Raw genomic sequence first — 23,640 nt, forward strand, 5'->3', positions numbered from 1 at the left:
TACTTAAAAATAAATATTTGAGCTTCTAGAGATAAACGTAGGTAAGGGTCTTTGCAATATCTATCATCTTATTATAAAACCAAATTAAGCTTTATGATTACTACCATACTATTACGACATCCTAATGACATGTTGAGTCCCTAAGACAGCTACATGTTGGCAGTAATATTAAAATGATATCAAATCCTTCTGCATGAGTCATCTGTGACTTTTGAATGTGTCAGAATGTTACTTACCAAGACTATATCAATAACTTCTTCATTGTCAATTGTACATACCACCATAAAAATAAAATATGAAATCTCAAATATTCATTCTGGGCTACACAAATCAAAATAAACAATTATTTTTAAAATATGCTCCTGTTTCCACTGTCTTTAGTCTCAAGGAAATTTGTAAGCAGACCCAAGGTTCTCCTCAGCAGTATATACTGAGCCAAGTACTGTGCTGGAATGAGAACATCCCATTTCAAAACAGGATTCCATCTGGTGTAGAGAAACTGCTGTCTCTGTTGTCACAAGGCATTACAGATCTGTTGCCTTAAATATAAAGGTTGAAATTTTAAAACTTGGTCAAAAGTATATTGAAACCAATAAAAGATGTAATTTGGAGGGGGAGGTGGTCCATCAATTTCTGAGTCTTCTAAGATTAGTTTGCAGCAATTCGGAAGCAGAATAGGCATGTATTACATGTTATTTTCATTGAAATCAGCACCATAGTGTGCTTTAGCATATACCTTAACTTTATTTTTTAAAGTTTCCTTCTGTTCTTATTTATGTAAAAACATGTTAAGGGAAACTCTAATTTGAGTTTTATAATTTAAAATTAGTGTTTTAATTTCCAGTGTTATCCATCAAAAGGAAAAAGCCACTGAAAGTAAATATTCTATGAATGCCATAATAGGTTTTGACAAGCAAGAAACACACAAGATAGCTGAAGTGGAATATAACAATATTGAGGATGAAGGTGCTTTTTCAACAAGAGGGTCTCTATAACAACTGCTGTAAAATAAGACTTTATTTAAGTCATCTGTTACAGGGTGCTGAGTAGCCTTGAGGATTTTCATAGCCACATAGCTCTGCTTTCTGGCAAAGATAATATCTTTTTTCTATAAAACCCTTTTGCTGGATTTTTCTATAAAACCCTTCTGCAAACTGGAAAGAATACCACAATGAAGAAATGTTTCATTTCTTTTTGGATACCCAGCAGCAATGCTTATTGTAAACAACATGGTGTGAACTGGTGTTGACCCTACCTAGAGCAAAAGGCTGGACTAGATGACTTCCCAGCCTCCTTCTCAACCAGAATTATTCTATTAGTCTAAGGGATGAGAGTGCTGTAAACAGACAGGTTACCAGCACCCTATTTTTAAGAATCTGTGCACAGCTGGATATGAAGACAGCTATCTTGAAATTTCTCTGAATTCATGCCATGTTAAGGTATATGAAAATGAAAATGTTTCTTCATTGAGAAAATGAACCAATAAAATTTTTATAAGTACATGTATGCAGAAATTCAGATTAAAATACCTGCATCTATCTAGACTGTCTATTACACCTACGGTGCTTCTGCCCCCCTCAATCTGTGTGCAAGCAGCACTTGGCTTTAAGAGCCTTTTTCTTCTTACAGTCCAGGTAGATCTTTGGGATTTATTCCCTTCCCAAACATCAACTTTCTTTCTTCAGGAAAAGTTATCATTGCATGGAAACACTAATGTCTCCACCCACAGGACACTGCAGCCCAAACAATAAATAACAATCCTTATTCTTGGCACCAAATTCATAACCTATCACAAGGTAAAAACATTCTCTTCTTTATAGGACAGCACTAATGGGAATGGATGATGAGACACTGAGCTTGGATTTAATATAAAAATGTACACATTAACAACCATATTATGTATAAACACAGTAGGCATGAATGATTTTTGCAGAATTAATTACTACTGTACCTCAGCTTAGTCATTTTGGGTGCAGCGCTATATTTCACTAGTGTGCCTTTCAGGCACACCAGAACAAAAAGAGTAGGATAATAAGTAATTTTTACTCATTATTTAATGTGGTATGCGCATACATAACCACTAAATTTCTATACTCAAAATTAATACATTTATATGCACAGATTAAAATACTGAAAAACAGCAGGACAGCTGGTGTCAAATTAGGCAGTGAGTACATCAAAGGAATTTTAACTCGATGTCTAACCAGTAACTGTAGCACTCCTGGGATACTCACCATTCTTACCAATGATTTGCCAATAATGGGAAAAAATTACAGCTGTAATAAATGCCCCGGCACAACATCAAATGTACAAGCTATAGTACATTGCCTTTGCACTGAATAAAGGATGAAAAACTATGGGGTAAGTAAATCTTAGCAATCTAAGAAAATTTCCTGATGGTTTTTCAATTATTTTGTTTGGCTAAAATAAAAAAATTAATGAAATATCGTATGCAATCATACTAATAAACATTGTTATTTTCAACATCCTAAAAAGAAGTATTTGATTTATTATACTAACAAAAGTAGCATTTTTCAAGACCCTTACTGTTACCTTTTATCTAGTGCATAGCTGATTTTAAAAATTCTTTTTCACTTTGAGATTTCTTTTTTCTTAATGATCATATAGCACTAAGAATTATTTGGAAAATCTAGCTTTTTTTGGTTAATAAAAAACTCCACTTTAACACCTATAGCAACTATTTATAAGTAAAATCATGAAAGAATGTAAAAATGTTTGATCCTTGATTATAAAACCTTTCAGTTCTTGAGGGAAAAAAAGTTATTAGTTTTGCCTACCTCCATAATTATTCTTCATTGTCTCTCCCTTGTAATGTTTTTCTCAGCTGGAAACAATGAAAAAGCTAATAACATGCAATTAGCAGCTCACGAAAGAGCATAATTTGAAAACATATGGTTTAGAAATCACTGACTACATTTGCCTTACATTTAGGAAAAATTTGATTGTGTTCTGTTCTTATCAGCACACTGCATAAAGAATAGCAACTGAACTGAATTCAATTGAATTCAATTATGACAGATAGAGCTGGAATGTGTAACACTCTAATGAGATTCTGTCCAACTAAAATAAGTCTATAATTAATAAAGTATTCATATTTAATAAACCACCATATCTTGCACTGTATTTGCTTTTAATCTTGTTTTTTAAAACTGGTAACAGTTTCATTTATTCTAAAGTTTATTTATTGCTCTTATTTTTCCTCCATGAAACCTTTGTTATTCTTGACACAGGTTGTTTACATTTGAATTTAAGTGCACAATGCCTAGCCTTAGCTTCAATTTAGAAATTACAAGCAATTTTTACAGTTGTTGAAACAATTCAGATTAGATTTTAGTGCTTCACATTCGGAACAGATTTACATAGTTTTTATTTACCTTTGATGCTCTAAAACAAAAGGCTGTAGATGCTGTGTCTGACTTTTCTCTGTCTAATATTACTACTCCTTCATCCTCACTCAGAGCCAAGTACTTTCCTGTTGTAATATGTCGAAGACGAAAAGGCTGCCCCCATCTGATGTTACTTCCACTCCAGCTAAACATGAGACATCAAAAAATAGTTTAAGTAAGTAAAACTAGAATTTTTTCTTTAGGTTTTAAAGGATGTTCAGAAATAGAATATGCTATATATATATATATTCCTTTTTTGGTTCTGATTTCAATACTTGCATTAAATCAGATGAAAACTGTTAATTCATTTGCAGAGGAAACCCTGGAAAGGAGTATGGCTTCCATCTTCTTGTTTCTATACCCTCTCTCTGTCTTATCACGGTGTTACATATGGTGTCCATAAAAAAAATCCTAAATGTGTAATTAACTATTACATTTTGGTTGACTGACTAAACAAACAAATTAAACCTAAGTGGGGCCTCAGCATCCCACAGAATTATCCTACATCTGTGTTAGTTATGAAGGCATTTCACTTACAATCACAAACACACCAAGGGTAAAACAAACACAGTTCAGATGGCCACCAAAGGCCATATATAGTCTTATGATATATATTGAAATTTCACTTGCATGGAAATAACAGACAGATAATCATATAGGAAGGAGATAATTTTAAAAAACCCAAAATACAAAGAAACACAGAAGAGGTATAACTGCTCTTATTTCTACTAAAGCTTATAATACTCCAAGAAAAATTAGGAATTCATTTTACTTTTGTAAAGAAGCAATGCTTTAAGTACACATATCTCATAGGCAAAGCTGCTTTTGATATGGGAGACAGAAAGAAATCCATTCTATCACAGTACATTGCTTTTTATTATTGACAAAGAGCCTACTAACACGTATCATAAAGCATGGCAAATAAATATTCTGCCTTAAGGGTCTTTAACAATCAAATATCTATTAATATAACAGAAGTTGCTAACCAAAAGACTTTTTAAAAGATCAGTACCTTATTCGAAGGGGTTCTACTCTCCACAGTGACCTTGCTCGAATGCCAGCTCCTCCAGTTTCATAAAATACTTTCCTACAGAAAAGAATAGGAAGACCATCTTGTGTTTATTTGTGCTTACATAGTATTTATAACTTGCTTCTCTGGAAACTGTACATGACTCACTACTTTTCTCCCAGTAAACAAATGTCATTGAACGGACAGAAAATTCCTACTCATCAGTGAGACTACGATAAAAAATCCAAATGTCTCAGGTAAATGAAATTATTTCCATTAAGGTATACTCTCTCAGGAGCTGATAAAATGCTTAGCTTTGAAAGTGGCTGGGAATGTCCTGTAATTTGGTCAGACATAAAAATATGTAATTCTGACAGTTCCCAAGATATTGATCTACATTACCAATAGTTTTAAATATATAGCATATTTTAAAATAAAGATACGCATTTTCACATGAAAACAACAAGAACATGACATCAGAGACTTAATTCCTTAAATTATTTCTATGATTCTTATTGAAAGGCAAAATAATGTGGTGATAACAAAAATTCTGTACTATAATCCTCACAAAACAGATAACACATTCAGAGAAATAAAAAACAGGAAGGGAAAGAATTAAGCCTTTACTGTAATATAATTTTCTTTAGCTACTGGCTGAAGGTTAGTAATGTTAGAAACTAATATTCTATTCAATAATCAAATACAAAGAAAAATTATGGTGGATTAGCCCTGTTCACAGGAAGTTTTTAATGTCTTAATTATCACTGATGTCTTATCACCTAATCACCAGAATTTGCATAAACTTTCTCATTTATAATGAGTATAGGAAATACAATGGGTAATAGGAAAGGCCTGAATACCTACCAAAAAATGAAATACTTTCTTACATGTAATTCCTCTGAGAAGGATTAATCCACCCTAGCATGCACAGAAGCTGGACCTTCTATTGTACTTAAGTGTCTGAAAAAAATGCGCAGCAAGGGAATTTTAAATCTGCCTTCCTACTCTGGCAAACTTGACTGAATACAGCAAATGCATGCATAAAGATGTCACAATCTAGCTGTTATATAGCTGAATTAAAGTAGCAGTTTGAAATGCAGAATTTTAACTGGCTTTCCAAATTGTCAAATTCTTTTCCTATTTTTGACAGCTAACAGACAAAAATTTAAAAAGCTGTTTAGTAATGTTATGCAGCTATGGGACCTGAAAATCAACTTTTAAAATAAAAGCTTTGTTTTTCATATCTGAGCAGTATTTCTACACCTTTTCTTCTATTGAGAATACTTAAAGGTTTCTTCCTTGAGCAACACCAATAAAATCCTGGAAGAGTAATATAGAATCAGATACTGGAGCATGGCTAATCATTTGCACCCAGCAGCTTCATAAGATAATGGACTTGTACTTACACCTCTACTTTACTTAGGAGTCACATTTAATGGCACACGTGATATCAAATACTTCAGAATGTTAGTTCACCAGAAGAATAAATATTCCTCATAGTAAAGATAGTAATATTCCTATACATCTTATCCTGCATGAAAATGTATTGGTACTCTAGAATGAAAATAAACCAAAAAAAAAATCCCTAGCTTTCAACTCATCCTCATTACCAGACTATGAATTTGATCTTTCAAGGTCATTTCCAACCTGGGCTGTTATATGATTCCCTGAATGTACTGAATGCACAATAACTATCTGGAGCTCTCCATTTTCATCCAATGTCTCTGGTTCTGCTGGCCTTAATGATTTTACTTTTGGCAGACTCTGAATCCTAGCTAAGCTCAAAACTAAGTATTCATTTCCATTCTCTCTGAGCTCCTTCATTTCTCCTTGGTCCAACTCAACCATTCTATCTCTAAAGGACTATCATAGGTATAGTTCAGTATCACAGACATAGTTCAGTTCACCTGATATAGTCATAGTCTCTGTTCACCTCAAAAATATTTCAGATATTTTTCCAGCTTTTTCTATATGCAGTGCTGGACTAGAATTATTGACCTGCTCTTTCAGTAACGAAGCTGCATGTAAAGAAGAATTGCTGCTCTTTCACACCAGGATCCACATAACATTTTTTTCATCTACTTGATTCCATCTATCCATCTTTTTTTTTCATGCCAAGCGAGATGATGTTCAATATATCCACCCTAAGTACTTCCATTTGGCCTGTAAAAAAAGACCTTAGGATTCTTGTCAGAGAATAATCTCTTTGTGAATTGTTAAAGAGCATTCTTTACAGAAATGTCCAAAGACGAGATTTTTGTTTTATGGAAAGAGAAATCTTCACTCTCATCTAACAACTTATTTAACATTTCTAATTAAATGCATAGAACTGATTAAATAAAGAGGTGGAAACAAAAACAACCATTTTCTACATCTCTCTCTCCTATTTTTATTACTATTGGGGTTTTTGTATTTTCATTTTATTTTGGTAATGGAAACGTGACTCCTACAACTATGACATAGTACAAACTTGGCCTTACGTCTGTCACTCAGCTCATAGATCCAAAGGACAGGATAACTTCAAAACCTCTGTCACTACCACACACCATTTGAAAATGTTCAATTCACTTTGTGAATTTTGCTGGTTTTCACTTCTCTTTAGGACTTGGAGATATTTTTAGTCCACAGAAATGTAAACATGGGAAATTTAGAGCTGACAAGTTTACCTGACATAATTGAATTGAATTTGATACTTGTGGTATCAAATTACTCAAAGCATAACTTATTTCTACAGTAAGTAGAAAGGTCTTTTTTGTTGAATATGATTTTTAAAGCTAGCAGGTTTGTGTAGCAAAATTATTAGCTTGCGTTGCTTCTGATTAACAAAAAATTTTAAAAATACAGAAAAATTCAAATAATAAATCAACATAATAGATGACAATTGTAGATAAAAGTATAATACAAAAGTGGTTTAGTGTAGCTAATATGATGCAATTTTCTTAACATGTTAATCAAATTTGAGAAAGCCAAAAATTTTGAAAAAAAAGAATGCAAAATATATAAAATATGAAAGTCATTGTATAGGCCAGACTTCCAGAGATTTTTTAGAGATTTTTTTCACATGCTAACACTTTCTTACCTCTACTTATAGTAGCATAAACTAGAGACAAGCAACATAACAGGATGAAATCTCAGTGAAAATCAACAACTTGAATTTCAACAGTGAAAGAACTCATGACTGATTTTCTGCTTAGAGGCCTCAACCTCTTGTACAATGTCACTACCTAATTAAGCACTGTTGTAAAGAGTGTTTAATCTACCTAACTTCACGTTCAACTGACATCCTGTTTCCTTTTTGAAAGAAGGAAATACGAAAAAATACACCATCACTTACTTGTGCTGTGAATCATTCTGATCTGTAGATGGAATTGTCAAGCACTCATCATGGCCATGGAAAAAACGTACTACATGCCCACCAAGAAGATAGCCTGAAAAAGAAGCTCATTTACTCATTAGCTAAAACATTGACTGAAAATAACACCCTCATAAAAGTTTAATAAATTCAAGACCCAGATATGATCTATTTTCCAAGTTTGCACTCATAACTGAAACTAAACAGGAAAAAATTTAATGTGTCAATATACTATTTTTAGTACCTTTATTTTTTAAAAATATTTCTTCTGAAAATGAAGATAAAACAAAAGCTAACTTTTAACATTTAAAACTCAAATTAGGATTCTGAGACAGAGAAGAAAATTAAAAACTTCCTTAAAACAACAAAAACAATTATTGTTTTGAAAATTGAATGCTTTAGGTAAAAGCCAAATCAAATAGATAATACCATCGTTTCCTCCCCCTTAATACAATTTAAATGATCTAAATACAAAATAGTTTCATGATCTCATAGGTTTCTTCTGACATTTGTCATTTGTGCCAAAATCAAAGGTGCACAGCAGCAGCAGGAGACAGAGGACAGAAGAACACTTTGCACTTCTGAAGATTAAGTTTAATAGAAGCTAACTTTCCAACCCATTTAACACAAAGAGTACAGGTCAAAACCAGGCACTCTGCCTCACATTAAAAAAGAAAAGACAAGATGTAGGAGAATGACTCATCAGATCCTAGTCCAAACCATTCTGACCTTGTGAGTGAAGTTACTGCCTTTTAAAAGAACACATAAAGGAAGAAGTGTAGAAGGAAACTTTCATACTGTCCAGCTAATTTCACATAAATTTGTAAATGAGGAAAACTTTAACTGACAATTACTGTCTTGCCAATTAATATAAAAGTCAAAGCAATGAAATAATAGGAAAAAAAGTACTTTTCTGTTATTTAGGCTTTCTTGATGGTTTTACAAATAACATAAAAACAGCATTGTCTAATTCCTAATCCAGTTTTAGATGCAGGAAATCCCACTCTCTCTCTCTACATTCCGCTTGAGCTAGACTGTCTTTTGACATCCAATCATCTCTCACATAAACCATTCTGAGAATGTACATAAAACCAAAGCCTAAGTAGCTGAGAAAAAGTTGATTGACACACAGAAAATCTCTTCTTACTCCACCCTAACTTTTTCTTTGTTTTTAATTACAGTATTTTGGATTATGCAAATAATTCTGGGCCACATAGTATAAGGGTTCCAAATACAGCAAAGGACCACTAAGATTAAGAAATTGGTTCATGTCACACATGAGAAAGGCTGAGACAAAGAGCGAGAGGGAGAGGGAGAGGGAGAGGGAGAGGGAGAGGGAGAGGGAGAGGGAGAGGGAGAGGGAGAGGGAGAGGGAGAGGGAGAGGGAGAGGGAGAGGGAGAGGGAGAGGGAGAGGGAGAGGGAGAGGGAGAGGGAGAGGGAGAGGGAGAGGGAGAGGGAGAGGGAGAGGGAGAGGCTCTGGGGGGACTATAGGATCAAAGTCACCTCAGTTGTGCCTACTGATGGAACCAGAGGCAACAGGCCCACACTGAAACATGGCAGGGTCTGTTTGAGCATCAGGGAATGTTCCCGAGCACTGCCACAGGTTGCCCAGGCATGTTGTGGAGTTTCCTTCCTTGGAGAGAGTCTAAAACTGTCTAGATATATTCCTAGACAACATGTTCTAGGTGGTTCGGCTTGGACACTGAATTGGACCAGATCGTTTCCAACCTCAATGACTAATTCCATAAGCTTTTAGGAAGTTTAGCTGCCATATCTCTTCAGGTACAGAAATCTAAAATATACCACTGGTCTTCCATGACCTCTCTGTGTAGCTTATTATGGTTTTCATCTATTACAAGTTTTAAACTTTGCTGTAGGATGGTTTCTTTACTTCTTTTTGTTTCACCTGTGAAGCCTAAAAAAACACAGACATTTCCAGGGTTGATCCTGATTCGATTTATGACCATAAGGGCAGGCCCCCAGACAGCCATTTTTAAATATCCAGCTCCAGCATGCCAAAGCAATCAGAAAGTATTACAAGCAAAATCCATATCCCATATGATTTTAAAATTAAAACCTAACACTCTGAGACAGGTTTCTTATGGGCCAGTGCACAGAAACACTGTGGGATGCTGATTTAAACCACTTGAGGTTAGAAAAACTCAACCATTGTTCAAATAAGACTACTAAATTAAGTCTAACACTAGGGTAGTCATCTTACATCAAGACTTACTATAGCTGACCTCAGGGAAGTGCTATTTCTCTCTCAGTTCCCTTTAAAGCTCCAGTTTGTTCTATGTTACTGGATATTAGTATACCATAAATAGTAAGTTTTAGAGACAAGCCATACGAAATTATCCTAACTTAAAGACATTTAAGTCCTTTGTGAATGTCGTGTGCTGATACTTTGAATAGAGCAAAGGTTAAGTACAGTGCTTGCTACAACCAGGAGAGATACTGACTGGATCAGACTTTCAGTACAGAAGAAGAGGTTTCTCAGAATAAGGTTATGCTTCTCAAACACAACCATAAAGTGCCATAAAATTTCCAGGAAGAAATCCTCACCCTGTGTTTTAGGATTTAGGCTGAATAAGAGAAGACAATAAGGATGCATGGCTATGACATCCAGAAAGGATGTTGAGGAAATGTCCATAAAAAGCAGAAGAGACAGAAACAGGAACTTTGGGAAAACTGCTTTCCATTTTGCCTGTACCTTTATTTCTCTTCTGTTTTATCTGTGGTGGGAGAATACTATTTAGGAAAATTGTGATCAAAAAGCTACGTTTTCTGACCTTAGTTATTCTTCAGCTCCTACTTCCCAAATTAAATGAAGTTTTCATTTCTCATTAAGCTTTTAAAGCTTTGTTATTCTAAAGTTAAAGTACTCATTTAGCATTTCTTCAGTAAATCCAGCCAATGTATCTGTATTTCCCTGTTTTTCCTTTAAGTATTCTTCTGTCCTAAGCTCCTTTTCTTTATTTTCATTACATTTTATTCTCATATATTCTCATTTATTCATTATATTCTGAGGGCTTGTTTTTTTTTTTATTTTTCCCTCTTTATCAAAAGCATACTGATTAACCTAATTTATATTCATGTCTAAATAAATAAAATGGCAAACCTTCTGTAATATTGCTTCCTGAGCATATAGGATGCACATTCCATAGTGTCTGCATAAAGGAGGCATCCACCTGAATATTTCCATTTGACACGGAGAGATGCTGAAATAAGACAATGGTAACAGGAAACAATGAAAATTATGCACTTAAAATATTTAGTATATTAATTTATCAACAGAAGAGAATGTATCATAAAGCAAATACACTAATTTCTTCTAAAATTAGTATTCTTCTAAAATTTGGCAAAAAGTTATGGAAGCAGTCTTGTTCTGGAGGAGGGACTCACACACACACACACCACCCCTTCAGTGCCTAAATATAAAAGTGCATTACAACCAGACATTGCTACCTAGATTAGTAACAAATAATTCATATGAATCCCAACCAATCTCCCGATATCCCTGCAGAATTTTGTATTTTCCCACCACTTGACCATTATCTAAAGAAACAAACTTACCAGGTATCTTTCAGAGGACACACTGACCAGGATAAGGTCATCACCTATTCGAACTTTTTCTCCTTCTGACCTTTGCTTAGAAGCAGGGTGTATTGTCCACCAGCATGCCTCACCTACAGAACAGAAGCACTAATCAAAGTTCTACAAAACAGACAACTCCCAAGAAGATTAAGGATATCTTTATACGGCATTGAAATAGCATTAGAAAAATTTGTCATATAAACTATTCACCTTAAAAAAAAACGCACTGTTTCTCTTTTCAACCATTTTTGGTGATTTTCTTTCTACTTGAAACTTTTTGTCAAATAATCTTTTAATTTGATATTTCCCTTTTCAAGTACTTTTAAAGGGAGTGTTTACAAAACCCTGCTCAGAACTTCTCTCCCTTGGAGGCTCTCCTTGCCAGGAAATTGCTGACAGCTGCCTTGATCTTATTTATCACCTTTTGTCTCTTCTTTTATTTAATGGTCATGTTTAATTCATAATCTTCTGTATCACATAGCCTAACAAACTTGGAAGCAGTTCCAATAGCACTACAGACCATATAATTACAAAATAGCCAATCCTAAGGGTGACAACCATAGAACATTTCCTACACATTAAACATAAGATTCCAGGTCACTCTGCACACACACACAAACACACACACACACAAACACACACACACAGAGCCACTCACACGCAGACATTCTGGGAAGATTACCTAATTAATCTCACAATTTCACACTCTTCAGAGTGTGAAAGAAAAGACCTTGAAGAAACTAGTTGAACAAAATTTATAAATTTTGTAGAATCAAAGTACAAAAATTTGTTTGATTAAGATATCTCATGTAAAACCTCCATTTAAAACAAAATACGAAGGTTATGAAACTAGCTATAGTGAAGACAATAAATAGAAGCTACATCCATACAGGTGTAAAATGCTAAACTTTCCAAGGGAATAATTTTTAATAGCCAGTGATTTTTCCCTCTGCTACATGAAGAATATTTCCTGCAGCAGAAAGTGATTCATTAGCACAGTCCCATAGGTGAGGGAGTAGAGAAGGGAAAGTGATATTATGGCACTCAGTTTATGAGCTTTCCAGGCTTGCTGAAGTTACCAAAGCTCTCTGTGCAGAAACATAACTAAGCTTTTCTGAATATTACCTATGTGTACAAAGGTTTTCTTGTGTATGTACAGTTAAGCAAATACCAATTAAACAACTACAGACAGAACCTCATATTATAGAACCTCATAGACAGAAGCAGATATGTGTACAATAGTTCTATAAAAAGGCTATAAAATTGTAAAAAAACAGATTTCACTGAAACTATTTTAGTAGAGATTAAACACACATATTCCTTTTATCACATACATTCCTTTTCTCAACATGCCTAAAGAAAGTGTTCTCCATCTAAGGCAACAATCAAAGCCTAGTAACAATCTGTAATATCTGTCTAAAGCCATTTTCTGTATGGCTATAAACAAACAAAGGACAAACTTCACTCATTCAAAAGACAAAATTTTGTAGTTACCTGAATAGATTCAAAGATTATGATTTACAAATATTTTAACATCTGTACTGCCAGTGCATCTCCATCATCAATTAGTCTATTTGATTTTAATTTATTTTCAAAATAATGAAAAAAAACAATAGAAAGCACAGGTTTATATTAACATAAACGGTATTTCTTTATTTGAGCTTGACATTAATGAAGTGTGTATACAGATACTTGGATTTTCCCTTCAAGATACATCTCGGGCTGATTATTACAGTCACCTGCTACTTTCTGAGGAGTACTCATCACTTTCAGAAACCATGAGCACTATGTAAACAGCAACATGTCTGTGTTTCTGTTTGTGGCTCTTTTTGGCTAAGTCACCTTTAAATTTATTTAATATAGCTCCCAGTGGCAACTCATAATTTATATATGTTTTCATGGAAGCAAAATTTTTTTTACTGTACTTCTGTCAGCAGTAATGGTAATGGCAGTACTCCCACAAATACATTAACTAGATTTTAAACATTTCTCCTAATGTCATGTTTGTGTTGTATCTCTTCCACTTTGTCCCATTATTGGATCATCCATATTATGTGTATATTTCTATCCAGCTCTTTTAACAATGTCTTCCCCACATATTTTCTTCTCGTTTTCTGCACTACAAGTTGCAAACTTCTTTTGTTACTTGGTTACAATATATATTGTCAATGCACCAGTATATGGCTTTTCTGTACTTTAAATGTCAAACCAAAAAAAAACAAAACCAAAAACAAACAAAGGCATCAAATGTATTTCATTCAACACAAATTTTTTATTCTGACCATTATCATGTACTTTAGTGCAGTTGTGTTAAGTCAGTTTAATTGTAAGACTCTCACATTCTTACACAAAGTCATTTCATGTGCTGAAAATCATTAGTACTAACAGTCATTTGTTTCAGTCATCTTATTTCTGAAGAACATATAAGGATCCCATTCCTAAGATTACAGTTACATTAAACTCAATGCTTCTTCTAAAACCAGAAATGGGTGACTCATTCTACTTCAAAAATAACTCTCCATACCTGCTGCATTTTCTCGTAGTCCCACATCAAATGCAAGTTTATCTGTCTGGGATCTTGATGATGTTAAACATGTCAAATACTGGAAAATAGTGAAGTTATTGAAAACAAAAACCCAACAGTATCCATTAACACACATGCCAAATGAATACATTCACATTACCTCATCTAACTATCATACTTAATTTTTTTTAAATGAGTTAAAGATGATGTTGTTATTCATACAGAAGCTCTTCCTGAACTCTAAATATTAAAATCCTTTTCCACTGCAGCACATTTCCACTTCAGCTGTGCAATTTAGCATCTACCTTCTGAAGTTTTATACAGCTCATCAAATAGGAACAGGCAAACATCTAGCTACAGCCCTATCATAATAAGTTTGATTCATGAAAACATTAAAAAACATACCAAAAGGCAATAATAATACTTGCAACTCTGGTATATCAAGGCAACTACAATTTTCAAGGTTCATAAACAAAAGCAACATAGTTTGAAGATTAATGTAGTGTTTCCTAGTACAGGAAAAAGGTAATAAAGTGTTTTCCTGACTTCTCATTTCTTCAGCCTTGTATTAGGTGTATTTACATGGGCCCTAGTTGGTCAAAGATTCAAAACAGCTGAAATTTTTCAGTTGTAGAATACAGTATGATGAAATTTATACAAGGCAGCCTGAAGACAGCATCTTTGTGGGCATAATCCCTGGGAACTACGGGATGTCAAATGGAACACCTTACCTCATAAAATATGATAGGGAAGAAAATAACATATATCACAACAAATTAATTTTCTGTAAGAAATATTTGCTATTAGAAGTATCATTAAAATGGATTCCTTAAGGACACAGAAATTATCCATGACCAAAGGAGCTTTTCTGCTACAATTCTGAGGTAGATAAAGAATCTGAATTTAAACAATTCTATTGTATTGAGACACTTCAAGTTATTAACTTCTTTTTCATCTAGTGCAGAAGATAGCTTGGAAAGAACATTATTCCAATTTTTTTTTATTTTTTTTTTTTAATTTTGGTGCAAAGACGTTTATGATTCAATGGTACTCATTCTGTGCAGGTGCTCCCTCTCTTACCATTTCACTGAACGAATGTCGAAGTAGTATGGCATGGCCGTACAGCAGGGTCCGGTGGCCACCCCCTTGGGCTGCCTGCAGAACAGGATGGAGAAGGTCAGAACTCCACTGCTCTGAGTGCACCATGGTCAGAACTATGCAACAGCATGAAGAGCTATGGCAGTTGAAGGAATAAGTGCAAATATTCCAACAAATTATGAAATGTACACCCTGGGGGGAAAAATCATAATAATGAAGTAGCTACAGCAATAGCCAAATATCTGCCAAAGGAAAAAATGTTGTTCTTTGACCAAGACTTTTATTATTACCTGATTTTTATTATGATTTAGTAAAACATGGCATTTGCAAAAGCATGTTTTAAGCTAAGATGCTACTTACCTTTCTTATAAACTTCATGTAGGCATTAAAAAAATAACAACAATATAAATAAATATATACATACAGAAACTGAAATCTGAAAGAGAAGATAACATACCTACTGCCCAGAATAGTTTTAGCATATACTAAGAATATCTACTTGCTAATCATAATCTTTAGCATTGTCATGGGGTGACTTTACCTTTAAGATAGCTTTGGGAGCTAAGGAAGTTGAAGCTGCTGGAGGCTGATAAGAGTCTTTTCTCCTGACCAATTATCTGTCATTTCTAAGAATTGACAGCAGTTTTGACCATTGAAAAGTAAGATCAACTTGTAAACACCACCTTAAGATGTAAAGCCAGAGTTCTCTTGCTCTCTTTTTGGTTTCCAGCTTCTGAAAAGTAACTAGGCTCTGTCTCAGCTTTCCCCCCGCTCCAGGCTGGACAAGGCCGCAGAGGACGGAGAAGGGGGTCGGGGGGAAGAGAAACGGAGCCAGCCAGCCTGGCTTAGTTTGTAGTTTCTGCTGCTGGACTGAAACCTGACACCATAAACACTTGCAGCTTTTCCAAGACTTTAATTCTTTTACTACTTAGATAAAACGTACAGATTACTGCTTTTTCTCAGAGAGACAGAGAGAGAGAGACAATCAACATGAAGCAAACATCATAAAACCATCAAAGACAGTAAAGAAAAGAGTTAAGTTTTAGATGGGGAAGAGAGAATAAGGAGATGCTTTATAAGCTGAAATATTTTTCTGTTAAAGCTATGGAGATGGACAATAGTGTTCTGAAAAAACTACTTTAATTCATGACAGAGTATATTGGGTGGAATGGAGTGTTCAAAGTGTGGGTTTTAAACAAAAAGTGGAGTAATTGTGATACAGTGAGGTGCTGGAACAGAGTGAGGCAAAGATTTGAGGCCACTTGAGGCAATGAGAAAACTGTTTCCAGGGAAGCTCACAGAGACAGATGAAGAGAACTTTTGCCTTTGAATAACTCATCTTTAAAAATGACATCCCTAGACTCATTGACCCATACACACCTCAGAGTGATGTGAAATGGAAAGAGTGAACTGATGGCAGATTTCCGGGCAGCTGGCATCAGAGAAATAGAAAACTATATCAGAGATGGTTTTCTTATGAGAAATTCCATAGATTAGCAGAAGAAGACTTCTGTTTCTCTACAAAGACTGATGAAAAGACGCTAGCAGGAATTGGGACTGTTTTAAACACCAAAGTTCCAAAGTTTTTTGTCTCTATGTTGTCATGTGAACAAAGGAATGGTGGGTAGTGGGGGATAAAAGGGTTTTCTGGAAGTTTATTCTGGTGTTCTTATTCTTGTAGTTTTGTTAATAAATTTTCTTTATTTCCTTTTAAATTTTAAGCCTGTTTTGCTCTTGTTCTAATCCCTATCTCACAGCAAGAAATAAGTAATTTTTTAGTTACTACCTTAAAACCGCAACAAGCATGTTTCAGATTCATTAAAGTAACTGCATCCATAGCTTCAACCAACTAACTAACTAACTAGCTAAGTTACTAATTTTGAATATGTAAAACTATGACAAGATCAGGGAGAGGCAAAACTGGATTTTCCATTTGCTTCCTTTAGAGGATTTAACATGCATCGTTTGAGTTCCTTTTGGATGGCATTTAAGGTCAGTTCTCATCCTTGGATTCATTTGGAAGGGACAAAGATAAAGGATATTCTAAGAGCTCAAATAATGGTTATACATGTGTTGGCAAATGGTTTTACACACTGTGAACAACACATAAGTTAAACTACCACCCAGATTCTTCAAAATATGTCACTCATAAAAAATGGTTTTAATCCTACAGGAACTTATCACTGCTTGGTGAAGAAAACTGCAAAACTATGTAGAGGTGAATATAATACCTCTTTTATATATATATATATATATATATATATGTATATATATTTTTTTTTAAAGGAAAACCTTAACAGCAAATTCAACAGTAATTACAAACAGGTTGTCAAAAGAAAATTACACTTATTCAGTTTTCAACAAATAAATGAATACTGAGAACATGCAATGAAAATCTTCCTGCCATTTTATTAAAGTTTTTTAATGAACTACTTGTAAGTTTGAGGCTAATTAAAAAAAACAAAAAAACAAAAGAAGAAAACACAACCAAATCAAAACAACAAAACCTACAAACTGAGTAAGCTACAGTCTTCCTCTAGAAAAAATCTGAAACTAGCAGCAGAACTCTGTTCCAAACTAAATTTAATATGAAAAGCAAATATTTTTTTTTTATTTCAGCCTTGCTATTAGTATGAACTGCTGTGTTTCTATTTCAGTTTCCCCAGTGGTTTGTACCTAACTTGAAAATAAATGCAGGACAAACACAACAGATTACATTCGCTTTTTTTGTCTATTTCTCCTTAGGCAAGAGTGTGATCTTTTTTACCAAAGAGATTATATGTCCTCTACTTCCAATCACAAATAAAATATTCATATATCACTATTAACCTCAGATTAAATCTTTCAGCTGCAGTTTGCAGTGAATATTTTGGAAATACTAAAAATTATGTAATTTCTTTGTAATCCTATAAATGTTTAAATCGATCTTTTGATTTCCTAAGCCTATTCTTTTATTTTCATCAAGATTTGTTTTGTACAAGGCAATGTAATTGCAAAAATAAAAAAAAAAATCGCCCTTTTTTCTGCAGTGGAAAACAAAAGATCAGTATTAATGTAGTCTGAAAACCATGTATGCAAAAGTTGAAGTGCCAGATCAGGGGTGATAGAACTCCATCTTTCCCATCTGTGCAATAATATGTGCCAATTAAAGATCTGAAGTGCAGAATAAGCCATTAGGTGGTAAAATAAGTAAAGCCCTAGAGTTTTATCATGCTCTGTTTGTAAGAGAATAAAAGTTCAATTCAGCTTGATTCAGCTGAAATTGGAGAATTAGGGTCAAAGCATCAAATTGATAATGTTTCTGGATTTGTGGATCACAAATATTCAAAAGACAGTTGCACCGTCTCCTCGCTGCCAAAGAGAAATTAATGGGGTTACAGAAGTGGAGCAATAATGTCCCAAGAATACTATGACATAAGAAGCCTTCCAGAAAATCCTGAACAATTAAATAACTGAGGACAATCTATATTCCAATTTCATGTTTTCTGAGGTCAATTTACTTACCCCTTCACTAGCATTATCCCCTGTGCTGGCCAGCATTTCTTGAAGGGCTCTGACAGATAGTGACTGTTCAAGGACAAAATTACAGACGCAAAGGTCTGGAGGGACATACTGTAAAAAAAAAATAAAACAGTGCAAGAACAGATCAGAAGAACAGATTAAAAAGGATGAAAAGTGTGTTTGAACATATGTTTATTGTAATTTTTGAATCTCTACTTAATGTATACTCATTTGGTTTTGAGGTACATGCTATTCTCCTGCATGAAAACAATATAAATCCATTCTTCATAAATTGACAACACAGCAATTTTACTTTCCTTGAGCTGTATTCCTCACGGTCAAATGAAACTTCTTCAGGTGCAAATGCAAAAACTTTTCCCCTACCTATTATTGCTTACCTGTCTTTTAGAATGACATTGTGGATATTGTATTTGTTCTATAATGTCGCTGACAAAACAGAAGAGAAGGTATATGATCTTATATCATGTATGAGGTTGATAGAAGACACTTAATCCAGTAACTAAATAGCTAAGATTCAGAATCTTATGACATCATAATAAGAACTCTTTTAGGAAACCTTAATTTTTGAATCAATATATCTGCTGGTTTTGAAATATGAAACTTCACAGCAGACTTTTATTTTTTTTCCAGTTTCTTGGCACTGATATGTCCAAAGAAATATATGTCCAAGAGAAAAAAGTCTCAAGGAAAACTATCAATGTACATAAATACATAGCAGAAAAGCACAAAGGCAGTTCCAGTGACTACACAGTAGAACCCAGAGAAAGGACAAGGGAAATTTATACAAAGTGAAGTACAGGAAATACTGTTTAAACATGACAAAAACCCCCTACTTTTACTGTGAGCATGGTAAACAGTAGAACAGGTAGCCCAGAGAGGTGTCCACCCTTGGAGATACTCAAACTCTGCTCCAAGTGTCCAAAGCAATCTGTTCTGCCTGAAGCTATTCTAAGTAGAGAGTTTGCACTGGATGATCTTCACAGATTCTTCCCAACCTTAACAACTCCGCATTCTGTGATTCATGACAAAGATCATGGCTGTGGATGAGCTTTACAGTGGATATGCACTTCTTCTTTTTTAAATCAGAGCAACAAGAAGAAATGAAATTCTGGATAATGTTGTTTTTTAAGGTGGTGAAAACTGAAGAAATACAAACAATTTAGGAAAAAGATGCAGAGAGAAAACAAGAGAGAGAGGAGGTCCTTCTCTGCTTGGTTTAACATTCTGCTCTAGTAGAGGCTTACAGTTTCATCTCTCCTTTGTCCTTTCAAACTCTGCTTATTACCCAGGGGTTTTTGGGTTTTTTTCTTCGCAAATCTATAGCTTCTTTTTTCAATTTGCCATTTTTAAACTTTTAAAATTCTCTTTCACTTAATTATTCTTGTTCCTATGCATTTAGCTTCCAGATTGCTAATGAAGTCAGGAACAACACTTAACACCAGTAATTAACAGGTGAACAATTCTTCTAAAATTATCAGTCCAGTGTATCAATATATTTGAACCTACAGCACTAATAGAAAGACAGGGACTCAGTGAACTTAAATCGTAAGAGTACTCTGGAGACTTTATCTTGAAAATAGGAAGTATTTCAATTACAGGAATTTTTTCAGTTAAAGAATAGAAGCTTTTGAGTGTCCACAGGTGTACCTCAAAATTTATTTGGAGTCTCTAGGAAATTTTTGCAAGCAATTCTAAGATGCAGTCAGGAAGAAAAGCATATATAAGGTCCCTCTAGCATCACATTTAAGAAACCATAATTCAATGTGCTAGTGAATAAGTAGGTTAACATTCACTGATCAGTTACACCATTTGAGAGTATCATCTTCTTACTTTAGCTTCTGATGTTGGCTCCAAAAAGCACAGGCGATTCCCAAGTCCCTCAGCTGCCAAGCAAAACTTCCTTTGTTCTTTGTGAATGCTGGCAACACACTGAAGTACTACTTCATCATCCTGTCACAGTACAAAGAACAAGAAAAAAAAATTACTTGGAATTTATATGCACAGTGTAATGTTAGGAAGTCCTGTAACATCTGTTGAAAATGAAGGCATTATACTCTAAATCTATACTCTAAATCATATAATGTGCATATGCAGAGATTCTTTTGATGCATACCTATAATAGAGTGATAAACATATAAATATTTCCATATAGATTTACACTGAAGACTTTATCAAAGTGACAAAGACTGCACACTGTCTCCAAGGCTTTTACAAGTGTGTGTCCTTCTGTTTCTTTAGTGATATGAAACAAACTGTAAGCACACTGTTATAATGCTTACAGTAAGAAACCTTTACTCTGATTTTGCAAAGAGCAGAGCTATATGGTAGCACAGTAAATGATTAACACTATTTCTCAGAATGCAGAATCCTAACTTTTAAATTTTCATGCAATATAGAAACTTCTGTGTACAACCAAAGATCCAAGAGGCGTTTTTCAAGAGAAAGTTCAAATAAGTCATAAGAACTTGATCCTCAAAAGACATATCCAAATAATAAGAACACTCTGGAAAAGCACTTTTACAATTTGTTGCATAATATAATGCCAAGCATATAAGGTGCCAAGCCCTTTTTCACCTCTTAATATGTGACACTAATGCTGATATAAGTGAGCCAAAAGAGATTATTTTTAGTGTTTGAGGCATGTCAAAGCTATATACAGAATTAAAAATAATTTTATTTTCCAAAACTTGTCCACTAACAAAAACACCAGTGGAAACAGTAGCTTGTAGAAGCACTTATTTTTATACAGGCATGTAACAGTTCATGAAAAGACACTGGCTGACAAATTTTTAAGGGGGCGGAAGCTGATAAAACAGGAGTGATATGATATGTCACTGTCCCCTCCAGCTACAAAGTTATGCTGGTGTCAATTATTATTATCAAAGCAGATACACAACAGCCGCCTGTGCTGAGCTCTGAGATCACTTGAACAATTATATTCTAAAAGCAGCAGTGCTATTTACACTCCCCTTATGCAACTGCAATACTATGACACTAGCACGGCTTTCGGGCACTTGAAATAAGAGCTGTGAGAGGCAAAGTAATTTTCACCAAAGGAATTAAGTGACACACCCTTTAAAAGGGAAATCAGAAGCGTGTTTTTCACTTGGGTGATTTCACAGGTGTGTGCAAGTTACTGCACTTTTTTAGGAGACCCTTTAGTACTGCTTACTGACTTGGCAACTATTACATTTCAGACTAATCAGCAGCTGTCAAAAGTATTTTTTTATCTAGCTTTGCATGACAGTCAATAGTGGTTCAACACTACAAAAAAATAATTCAAGACATTTTTGCAAACAATTCTAAAATGTAGCAGTTAGACACAATTAATTAATGCTAAAAAATATCTGTCCTCCTGTTGCTTCTGCTTCCATTTCTATAAAATGCTCTCTGAAATTTTCAGCTTTCATGTTCATTAATAATTTTTTTTTTGCTTTTTAATCTTTAGTGTAATAAGTTACAAAATATTACCAGTACAATTAAGTACCCACTATATGTCTCTCTTAATGAATTTTTAGAAATTTACATCAGAATCATATCTATTTGGTGGGGACAAATTAGAACAGATGTAAGAAAAAAATAAAGATGATTAAAACATTTTTCATCATCTGGTTCCTGTATCAATATTTGAACATACATATTTTAGAGTTAAAAGTAGTAAAATACTAAAACATTAATTTATAAATGCCAGAATTTAGAATAAAATTTGAGATTTGAAATTTAGCATGCACTTATCAATACATTGAATTATTTCTAAATAACTCAAATTGCATTTATTTTCCCTATTTCATTAAAGTTTTCATTATTCCACAAAGGTGTGTATATATATATAGCCTCTATTATAATTCATAAATAATGCCATCAGACTTTTCACAAGGGCATGTCCTGTCTCTATAGGACAAGAGATAACAGCTTTAAACTGAAAGAATGATATACACTGGCACAGGGTTCCCAGAGAAATTGTGGATGCCCCAACCCTGGATGTCCTCAAGGCCAGGTTGGATGGGGCTCTGATTAATCTGGACTAGTGGGGGGTCTCCCCACCCATGGCACTGAAGTGGAACTGGATGATATTAAACATCTCTTCCAGCCCAAACTGCTGTATGATTCTATGAACATACACCAAATTCCTTAAAATGAGAATTAATCAAATAAATGAACTATTTTCTTTTTAAATCCACATATATAAAAGGGCAAGAGTTCCTAATATAGCAAAATTAATATTTTAATATTATAGAATTAGGAAAAATAAGCACTTAGAATTTACACTGGCATCAGAAAAACTTTACCAATCATTAAGTGCAGTAACCCCAAAATACAAGCACAGAATGTCTTAAGAGATGTATGCAACATTCAATACTGATGTTTTATGTTAGTCCCCTAAATAGCCTTTGTGCTACAACACTTAACAAGCTGGGTATTTGCTATGTAGGATAAAAAAAATAGCTTTTTAAAAGTGGCAAGAATATTATATTATATGGTATTTCAGAATGTTTTGGAGCAAAGTTTTAAAAAGTACTCACTCATGACTGAGCATAAAGAATTAGCAAAATCTATACAATCTGCAAATGAGACAATTATTCCCTGTTAAGATGATTCAGTATTAATGTATTCTCACTGAAAAACATCATTCTGGCTGAGGTCTATAATTGCTTTTCTGGCCTGAAGATGCTAATGGAAATGAGTTTTATGGAGCTGCTATGCTATCATGAAAGTGCAGAAAATATCTCAGCAGTACCTTGTTTTCAGGACCCAGTTTGTGAACCCTGAATTCAACAAATTTAAATGGTTTTGATTCAGTAAGTGTTTAAAATGCAATTTTTCTCATCCAGCAACTCTGAAATTTCCATGTTCTAGTCCATTTATTTTTGGGGTGTGGGATGTGAGGTTTTTCTGGGGGATTTTTCTGGGGATTTTCTTGTTTGGTTTGTTTGCTTGTTTGTTTGTTTTGGTTGGTTGGTTTTTAATAAAACATTTATAAAAGGCTTAGAGTGCATAGAATCACAGATAGGAAAGGACACCTATAAACAGTGGTCCACTGCACATGGGCACTTGCACAAGAAACTGCTTTTGCTCCTCTGCCTCAGAAAGAACACACATTCTCATGACTGGTTTCCACCATCAAGTTAG

General features: G+C 34.2%; 1 protein-coding gene across 4 annotated transcripts in view; it reads right to left on the minus strand.

Annotated features, from left to right (window-relative positions):
- The window catches only part of RYR3 (ryanodine receptor 3), a 200,449-nt gene that overhangs the window by 132,556 nt on the left and 44,253 nt on the right, over positions 1-23,640 (minus strand). For all 4 annotated transcript variants that reach the window (XM_058829273.1, XM_058829270.1, XM_058829271.1 and 1 more), the window contains exons 2-10: positions 20,341-20,460; positions 18,493-18,600; positions 14,971-15,045; positions 13,891-13,969; positions 11,346-11,458; positions 10,891-10,990; positions 7,751-7,844; positions 4,420-4,494; positions 3,396-3,552 (exon numbers count right to left, since the gene is read on the minus strand). In XM_058829273.1, the coding sequence (XP_058685256.1) occupies positions 3,396-3,552; positions 4,420-4,494; positions 7,751-7,844; positions 10,891-10,990; positions 11,346-11,458; positions 13,891-13,969; positions 14,971-15,045; positions 18,493-18,600; positions 20,341-20,460 (921 nt within the window). The remainder of the gene's footprint in view (positions 1-3,395; positions 3,553-4,419; positions 4,495-7,750; positions 7,845-10,890; positions 10,991-11,345; positions 11,459-13,890; positions 13,970-14,970; positions 15,046-18,492; positions 18,601-20,340; positions 20,461-23,640) is intronic.

The sequence above is a fragment of the Poecile atricapillus genome, chromosome 1, assembly GCF_030490865.1.
Source record: "Poecile atricapillus isolate bPoeAtr1 chromosome 1, bPoeAtr1.hap1, whole genome shotgun sequence".
Classification (NCBI taxonomy): domain Eukaryota; kingdom Metazoa; phylum Chordata; class Aves; order Passeriformes; family Paridae; genus Poecile; species Poecile atricapillus.